The sequence below is a fragment of the Rattus rattus genome, chromosome 15, assembly GCF_011064425.1.
Source record: "Rattus rattus isolate New Zealand chromosome 15, Rrattus_CSIRO_v1, whole genome shotgun sequence".
In the NCBI taxonomy this organism is placed as follows: Eukaryota; Metazoa; Chordata; class Mammalia; order Rodentia; family Muridae; genus Rattus; species Rattus rattus.
The window spans coordinates 31761757-31771312 of record NC_046168.1 but is presented as its reverse complement, the minus strand read 5'-3'; the positions used below and the strand labels follow the sequence as shown (position 1 = coordinate 31771312).

At 51.1% G+C, this 9556-nt stretch overlaps 1 protein-coding gene across 1 annotated transcript in view; it reads left to right on the top strand.

Moving 5' to 3' along the window:
• Positions 1-3505: 3505 nt before the first annotated feature.
• Cables1 (Cdk5 and Abl enzyme substrate 1) overlaps positions 3506-9556 on the top strand; it is a 102331-nt gene continuing 96280 nt past the window's right edge. Inside the window, 2 exon segments of the mRNA XM_032886110.1 lie at positions 3506-4199; positions 4202-4832. Of these exon segments, the coding sequence (XP_032742001.1) occupies positions 3956-4199; positions 4202-4832 (875 nt within the window). The 5' untranslated portion in view covers positions 3506-3955.

Here is a 9556-nt window from a genome sequence, read left to right as displayed (position 1 = left end):
AAGGTAAAAGGTCAGAGCTCACTTCTGAGTTTGAAAACCCACCAATTCCTGGACTTACCCAAAGCTCAGGACTTGAAATCCCACCAACCCCCACCCGGGAAATCCCCACCCTCACTCTGGAAACCTTACATAAGCCCCATCTCCTGCTCTGTTCCCAGCGCCTCTCTCCCAAAGAGAGGCAGCCACCCTCTTGCGTCTTTCCCAATAATCTCTTGTGTGAGGTTCATTGTGCAGTGCGACTTTGTGGTATTCCTTAGCGCCTTCTCCCTCAGTGCCATAACACTTCTATTGGGGAAACCTTTCTCCTCAGAGTGGTAACACTTCCAGAGGTGAAAACGGGGGTGGGTGGGTTGCAGGGAGAACTGCATTTCATTTTCTAGTCCCATATGGCTACAACACACAAAGAATTTAAATGCACAATTGTGTTGCTGGCTGGCTACTTACTTCTCTTAAAAATACTTGAGCTAATCAACTTACAGTAAAAAGGGTGGGAGAGGGGGCTCAACAGATAAAGCCTGGAGCTACTAAGCCTGATGATTTGAATTGAATGCCCAGAATCACATGGTAGAAAAACAACTCCCTAAGGTTGTCCCTCTGACTTCCATACATGTTCTATCACACACATACACGCACACGAACACGCACACGCATGCACACACAATGAGATATTGAAAATATATTTACGTTGGGGATTTAGCTCAGTGATAGAGCGCTTGCCTAGCAAGCGCAAGGCCCTGGGTTCGGTCCCCAGCTCCGAAAAAAAAGAAAAAAAGGAAAATATATTTAAAGAGAATGGTTTATTTTAGCTCATGAGTTTGGAGATTTCTGCATAAATGATTGCCCCCAAATCTTTCAGAGCCGTGGTGAGGCAGTAAGTACACTGTGGTAGGGGACGAGATGTCCAAAGCCACCCACTTCAAGGCTGGGATACTAAAAGGACAACAAGCGGCCCCAGCATCCCAGTCTTCGGAACATGTACTTCCTCTCGTCAATGCCCGCCTCTGAATCACCTACATGAGGAACAGGCCTTTGTCACATGGACCTTGGGACCCAGAGGTCAGCTCAAATTCTGGTCTTGTTTAATGCCTTCCACACAGGTCTCACTTTAACTTAGGAGCTCCTTTGGGCCATGTTAATGACACCCGGCATTTTTTAAAGCGCACTGAGGGATCATCAGACGTCTCTTGGACAGTTCCTCTGGAAACCAGAGCAACCCATAGAGGAAATGAATTCAGAGGAGTTAAGTGACCTGCGTTAGGAACCCAGAGCTCTTGCTCCAGTTTGTAGCTCTCCATTCTAGTGGACTCTCAAGGATGAGTAGGGGGATGAAAAGTGAAGTCTCATCTGCCTATCAAATAGCCTTACCAGTAGGGGGCGCAGGAGCATGCATGGGCCGTAGTGCCACTGGGATCTGTATGCTGGCGTGGCCACTGAGAGCTATTTATTTATTCAAATTTTCTGTTACTAATCTTTAAAATATTAATGACACTAATGACAATATTAATTTCACCACTACTACAGGGTGATCAAGTATGCAGTTGCTCACACACAGCTGGGGAGCATAAATCATGTCTCAGGCCCCTCACTGTGGGATCATAGAGACATAGAGGTTAATTAGACATTGATTCCTCTTTGATGCTTTAATAAACACTTGAGATCGATCTGCCTACTCGAAACTTAAAGTTAGCACATATATATGTCAAATACATGGATTTGCTGAAAAGATACTAGTACCCAGCAAGACTTTGAGAAGGCAGATTAGATCTTCTCTGGGTGCAAGGCCTTAAAACAGGGCAGGCCATCTACCCCAGAAACTATTTAAACTTTAAAAAGTTAATATTGTATGAAAGTCTGGGATCTTGCATGATGGGCCTAGCCGTCTGAGAAGTGAGGCTGGAGGTTCATAAGTTCAAGGCCTGCCTGTACTACAAAGTGAGTTCAGGGCCACTTGAGACTACAGAGACCTGGTCTCAAAATGTAAGAACAAGAAAAGAGAGCTGGGGATACAGCTCAGTGGTGGAGTACATACAACCCTGAGTCCTTCATATTGCCCCCAAAAGGTAAACGATTTTGCACACATATGAAATAATGTATTATAATATACAACACATTTTATATATTAAATATATATCATATATTATAAAATATTATGTATATATTTCATAGTACAAAGACTGATTGTCACTGTTGTTTTCTTGATATTTCACGATAGAAACAAAAATATTACTATAGATGATAAGACTGTTAGTGATTTCCCCTTTGTGTTTGTTTAAAACATCATTTATTGGGGGGGGGAGGCGAGTCATAAAACAGTATACATATTTTTTTTCTTTTGCAGGCGCAGAATTGGCATCTCACTTAACATTATCCATCCCCAGCCCAAAAGCTAGGCCAGTGATTAGGTAAATGAAGTCAATTGTAATAAAGTGACTTGAAGTTTCAAGGTAGTTAAAATATTAAAAACTTAATGAAATTCAGAGTTGGTCACTGGGCTTTAACGTGAGTCGGCAGCAGGCATAAGGCCTAAATATGGCCCAGAATGAAATATAAACAATTGTTCCTACAAACAGCCACCAGACCTGTTTGTCCCTGTACTTGTAACCCAAACCCCGCCTATCTCCAACGGGTTGGCCGAACATCTCCAAGCCGTGTACGCTTGCCCTCCGCTACATAATTTACTCTGCTGAACTTGAAAAGGAGTGGAATTTCAATGTAGAGTTACCCATTAGTTCCAAGGTTAAATTTAAACCTCTAATTAAATTAATCCGTTCATCCTAAATACTTTTCTTCTTCCTTAGAGAAGTGTCACACGTCTTCTTAGGTGTCACAGAGCCTAATTCAGGGTGACAATTGTTCCATACAGTATGTAGTAAGTCACCCACGCCTAGAGAACTCAGCGGGGGCCTTCGGAAGTGGCTGGGCAGCCCAGAAGATGCTCATCTTAAAAGCACTTGTTGGGGTTGGGGCTGGTTCTTCTTAGACCCAGAGTCACTGTGTCCCTAGGCAGGAACCCATCTTTCCGGAACATAAAACCAGGGGCCAAACAGATGTTGACGAAACAAATGAGAATATCAGTCCGTTTATAGAAGAATAAAAGACTCGCAGACATTTGAGTGTAAGATTATTTTTAACCTGCTCAGATCTTCACGGAAAATGCAATACATTTTCAGAGACCGAGTGAAAACCCCAGCTGTCCTTTGCTAAGAGTATCAGGGGTGTGTATATTAACCAGCTGGGCCAAATAGAAGGCGCTCACACACCCAAGCAACTAGGTAGGTGCCTTTACAGCTTGGCAGCCTCCCCCTGGGTCTGAGAAATAGTGGGGTCACATCCCAGTGATTAGCGGCACTTTCCGTGGGGTTGTCCACAGAGGACTCCCACGTAACTGTTAACAAGAACCGGTGTGTCCAGGCCCATGGGTAACGCCAGATTTGGTTATTGGGTCAGGTGTAACGGCTCCAGGTGATCGCCCCATAACTCTTCCAGGAGCACAAGCCTGGGCTGCGGCTCACCGGACTCTAGAGACACCCGCGGCTCTCCGCCCGAGCGTACAGGGGTGACGTGCTCGCCTCCAGCACCTGGCTTCCGCGCGCCCCAGGAATAGCTGGGACCGTGGGGATGGGCCCGATGAGCCCCCGCCCCGCCACGCGCCTGGGCTCTGCCTCCCTCCTCCTCTTTCACCTCCTCCTGCGCGGTCGCCTCCCGCCGCTGCGGCCTCCGCCTGCGGCTTTGTTTTCCTCCCAGGTCTCTTTCCCCACACGTGATACTGTGTTATTGCAAAGAGCGCTCTGGAGCGCGAGCGCGGGGCGCGCGCACTTATAAATACGGACCGCCCGGCCCGGAGCTCGTGATCGCGCGGCACGGAGGGCCCGGCCAGGCGCGCGTGGGTCCCGGACGCGGAGGGTGAGCCAGGCGCGTGTGGGTCCCAGCGGCGCCCGAGCGCCCAGGGCCGAGCATGGCCCGCCCGCGGGAGGGCAGGGCCGCCTCGCACACCGCCCGCGCCCCGCGCCCTGCCCAGCCCGGGTCGCCGGGGCTCGCACCGCCGCCAGCACTCGGCACCCGCCACTCCTTCTCGGACACCGCGGAACTGACGCCGCACACGGACACAATGGCGGCGGCGACCGCCACCGCGGGCACGGCCGCTTGCAGCAGCAGCAGCAGCAGTCGCGGCGGCGGCACGGACGCCGCGGCCACCGGCGGGTGCAGCCGCCGCCGCCTCCCGCCACCGCGCCGCCCGAACCTCTCCGTAAGCCGCGCATGGACCCGCGGCGCCGCCAGGCTGCCCTGTCCTTCCTCACCAACATTTCTCTGGACGGACGGCCGCCGCTGCAGGACCACGAGTGGGGCGGCGGCGAGGAGGGCGGCGCGGCCAAGCCCGGAGCAAGAGCTCGGTTCAGCCTGCTGGCCGCCGGCTGCAACGCGTTCTCAGCACCGGGCACCGCGGCCGCGCCGTGGATCGCCGGCTCCGGTTCCAACCCTTGCCCGTTGCCTCCGTCCCTGGTCCCCCGGGTGTTGGGAGAGCCATCTCAGCCGCCCCGCTCAGCCCCAGCCGTCACTGGTGCTCAGCTGCAGTTGTCTGACGGGCCCGGAGGCGCAGGGCAGGAGGAGCTGGAGGAGGACGATGCCTTCACCAACGTGCAGGTGCCACCGGCCAGCTTCTTGGGTTCCGGGACCCCCGGAAGTGCGAGCGGCAGTCGGGGCCGCCTCAACTCGTTCACTCAGGGAATCCTGCCCATCGCCTTCTCCAGGCAGAACTCGCAGAACTACTGCGCCTTGGAGCAGTCAGGCCAGGGTGGCAGCACCAGCGCCTTGGAGCAGCTGCAGAGGTCCCGGTGAGTATCATGGGCACCACGCACGCCCAGCTTTGCTGTGTCCGGATCACAGGAACCCCATTGGGGTCGCTCCCACCTTCCTGCTTCTGATTAGATACCGGGCTCCTGGGCAGAATCCCAAACCACTAGGACATCTGAAAGGGGAAGAGGCCCAGGGAGTGTGTGGCCACATGTGTGCACGAACCCGGCACTAAGCAGAACGGACGCACCATGCTCCTGCTTTGGCCAGGGAGTTGGGGGTTGGAAGAAGCGGTTAAAAAGCGGAGCGTGGAGATCACTAGCTTCCTGAAAACCGGTCCAGACCCGGAGGCGCGCGTCCCCAGCTCCGGGCGAGGGGCCGCTGGGCGTAGTGGGTGGGGCCGGGGCGGGCTGCGCTCAGAGCCCCAACTAGTAACAGACACGTGGGAACCCCTCTGGAAAGTTTGTGGAGCCCAGGAAACCATGTTTTCCTAAGAAATGGAAAGTTCCTTTGGCATTTCCTTGGTTCAGGCCTAGGATGTGGGGACAGAGAGGAAATGTGGCCTGAAACTTTTCCATTCTGAGAAAACTGGTGTGAGACACACCGTACGCTGTGCTAGTTATCTGCAGGTTTGAACATCTTAGCAAAAACGCGAGATCTGCTTATTGGAGAAATAGCTGGAGTTAAGTGCTATATGCTAGGGCAGTGGCCTTGGTTCTGTGTGGGATAAGTTTGACTACCTACCTGTTGGGGAAGAATCCCAAGGCAGTAGGTGGGAATCTGCAGACCTGTGGCAGGAGTCCTTCCTCATTAGTTAATAAAGCCTCCTGAGAAATTATAGCACTGACTACCTTAATTAACTAGCATTAACTTAGGGAACCAAAACCCCTGTTTCTGCTAAAGGAAGAGGGCCTGGGTGGGTACGGAGACCGGCCTCTGTTGCCATTGCTTTCCTGGGACGCTCCAGTTCAGGGTTCGTGCTCCCTGTGGCCTGTTGGAAAACCTAGCTTCCTTAGTTAATGAAATAAGAGAAGGACCAGCCAGGATTACACAGAAGTTTGCTAGCTTCCCAGCGCATGAAATCAGACGTGTGCTGCCACGGAGTGTTACAGTTCAAGTGTGCATGGGCCTTGGGCAGGGGTGTGGATGGAGTCTGGGGTAGCAGCCTCGTGACTGCTCTGACAAGCTACTGATACTGGGTACAGATGACAGTGCTGCTCTTCTTCTCCCGTGGTGGATGGGCAGCCCTAGGCCAGCAGAGCCGCCTTACCACAGGTCCTGGGGGTTATGATAGGCACTGTAGTAAACTGGTGCTATGCTAATAATAAGCCAGTGTCTCCTGGGGGCCGGCGAGCTGGGAGTGGGATGGCCCTCCCCCACCACTGCTCCGGAAACTCTGTGTGGAGCATCAGCATTTCTGTGTGAAGACATCCAGAGCTTACTTGCTAGTCCTAGCTCTGGGAACCCTTAGGATGGTTTATTGATCCTTTCTGTCCAAACACACAGACTGAGACTGAGATGTGCCCAGTCTCAAAGATGCATCCTCCCTGCACAGTCTCATAAAGCAAACTTTCCCAACAGCCTGCATTTGGGAGCCTGATAGGTAAGCTTTAGGACAGGTTGTTTTTCCCAGACAGGATCTCTGTGTAGCCCTGGCTGTCCTGGACTCTCTCTCTGTAGACCAGGCTAGCCTGAAACTCAGAGCTCTTCTTGTCTCTCTGCCTTCCAAGTGCTGGGATTAAAGGCTTGCACCACCACCTTTTGGAAGCTCTTACTAGAGGGGACAGAGGGAAGGTTAAAGTGGTTTAAGAGTGGTCAGTGTAGCCAGCGAGAGACCTTTGCCTGAGGTATGTTATTTTACGATGCTGGAACAGTACATTCACCTGTTTACAGTCACTAAAGCCCAGGTGTGGCCTGCCCTGCTCCCTCCTCTTCCTGGTGCGGGACCTTCTGAAGCCCAGTGGCCCTTGGGACTCTCTCTATAAGCTGCTTAGCAAAAAAATGAACCAACTAAACAACAAACAAACATGGGTAGGATCTGAGCTGCCAGTCAAATTGGACTTTCTGTGAATTCTTTCCCAGCTCTGTAAGAGATTCTCTGAAGCCTTTTTGCTGCTGACTGTGGGCTCCAGACGCTCATAGAGAGATTAAAAGGCAATCCTATTTCACTCTGACGTGTGCCTTCCTGTTGGTTTCCCCGGGTGATGGACAGGTGCTACAATAGTGAGTTGCAAATCTACCCGTTTTCTTGTGAATTTAAGGTTTCCTATATTGAGTTTGTCCTGGATATACAAAAATAAGAAAATAAATCATAGATAGACAAATAAATAAAATTTTTAAAATCACAACTTCAAGCCCTGGATCTAAAGCTCTTTGTGGTCTTCCTCTGGACACCGAAGATACTGGAACTGGAACCCAGACCTTACAGGTACCAGAGAAGCCCTCCAGCGTTCAGCTATAACCACAGACTCTTAGACTAATTAGAATGAATTGCTGTGCTGTCCAGTGTTTGAACTACAGCAGGGAGCAGCATTTCTGTGGTCAGGCCTTACGGTCCGTGCTCAGTAACCATGAATCCAAGCAGTGGTTACTCTCTGTACATGGAAACTAGACATCAAAGGCGTTAGGCCCTTACAGCTGCCTGGGGCGTGGATTCTTTCACAGACAGGGAGACTCCAAGGTTCAGAATGGTTGAGGTACTGTCTCATACCGGACTTGATCCTGAGAAGCACCTTGGCCATGAACCCAGCCCGGGACTGGACTGCAGCCTGGCTCTTTGCCATGCCACTGTGACTTTTCCCCTCTGACTTCAGCCTTCTTACTGCCTTACCATTTGTCGGGAGCACAGGAGGCTAGCGACTCCATGTGAACCCATAGCTCTTTCCTGACAGTCTCTGACATTTTTCTTCCCTTTCTGATTCTCCAACTTTGTCACCCTTCCTAGTCTCCATTTTCAGAGTTTCCAGGGCTCCCAGGATCCTGCCATCCTGTGCTAGGGGCTTCACACTAAGTCTGGGGAAGCCACCAGCTGTCATTAAACTTTACACCCTGCCGTGCCCCTCTGCTGGAGCAGTGAGACCCACTGGGCATTGATAGGCAAAAGGGAGCAGATTTTGAAAATGTATTTTACAGCTTCTATTTTAAAGAAAATCATCTCGGCCACAGCTGGCTGGCAGAAACCCATGTCCTGCTTCCAGGATCTTCTGACTGGCAGACAACCACCCACAGCGCAGAGTAGAGCTCAGGTGTGAGAGCCAGCTAGAAGGGCTGCAGTGAGGGAGAGCTGTTTAAAAAAAAACAGGCCGCTTTTTAAAACACCTGAGTTAGTATAGTGCACCAGTCAGAGTGTGGTCTGTGGTAGATGAAGTCATTTGACAAGGACCCATATCCTGGCTGGAAAGCTGGTGACTTCATAAAAACTGTGTGACCTTGGGCAGGTGAATCAGCCCTTCTGAGTCACTTTCTTTTTGAGCTCTTCCACCTTTGTTTTGGACCCTTGCAAATGCCTTGGCTGTATTTAACTTTCTGAATGCTAAAATGTATCCAATGTATCTAAATGTGCTCTTGGGGTAAAGGCTGTCAGATGTTAATGAAGTTAGCACCCCCCTGGGAATCTATTCTTTAAAAGCAGGTGGTCCAGGCAGGCATGGTAACCTTGTCTGTAATCTTAGCACTCTGGGCCGGAAGGCAAGAGGATAAAGGCCAGCCTGGGCTACATATTGCCCCAAACAAAAGCTAGCAGTCCCTTCTAAGCAACTAACCAGCCTCAGGCATAGAAGAGGAAATTGCATGGAGGCAGGCACAGGTCTAAGGACGTCTGGGAGAGGCTGGTTAAATCACTTGCTTAGGATCACCCAGCCCTTCAGGGCAGAGTCCAGGCTCTTGGCAGATTGCTTCTCTTGGCCACTTAGGGGTTTCTGCTTCCTCCCTTTGCTGTTCCCACCTCAGTGCTGCTATAAACTGTAAACACTGAGGGGAGATAGATGGTCATTCTTACCTAACCTTGTCATCACCTTCCTTCCTGACTGAATTCCCCAGCAGTCAGCAAACCCAGGTTACCTCTGAGCCATGTTTCCAGCAACATGAGCTTCAGAATCCTGGCTCTTGGGCAGAGCCAGGCTGAACAAATGGGAGGCCTGGTGTGAGCTCGCTAGAAGAGATGTGGACGCCACTTGGGACTCTGTCTTGTCCACCCATCAGCTACCCTAGAATCTGTTGCTGCCTGTACTACCTTACCCCAGGTAGTTAGGCGAGGAGGAGTGGCTGATGACAGTGGGACTTTCAGACAGAATAAAAAGAAACTGTATAAGCTGCTGGCCTGATCCAGGATCAGCTTTGAGAATTCTGGGCTCTCAGCCTCAGTTTTCTCCCGGTATTAAAGCTTAGGATAAAAGCACCTGCCATATCCAGGGCTGGTACTCGAGCAAGCTGTGAAGAGCTAGGGTGTGTCTGGCTTGAGGGCATAGGATAACTTAATTGTAGAATTAGCTGCAAAGAGGTGGTGAATTTGTTTATGGACCTGTTTGGGAAGCAGGCATGAATGAATGAGTGAGCCAATGCCTGGGCTACCTCAATGCAGGGCAGACTTTTTATTTTTGAGTAAGGTCTCAAGTAGCCCATACCCCTTTAAACTTGCTTTGCAGGCAAGGGTGGCCTTGAGTTTCTGCCCCTCCCAACTCCTGTCTCTTTAAATGCTGGGATTGTGGACAGGTACGGCTTTCAGCTGTGCCACCTGAGAAACTGGAGGGTCCCACTGGACTTGAGA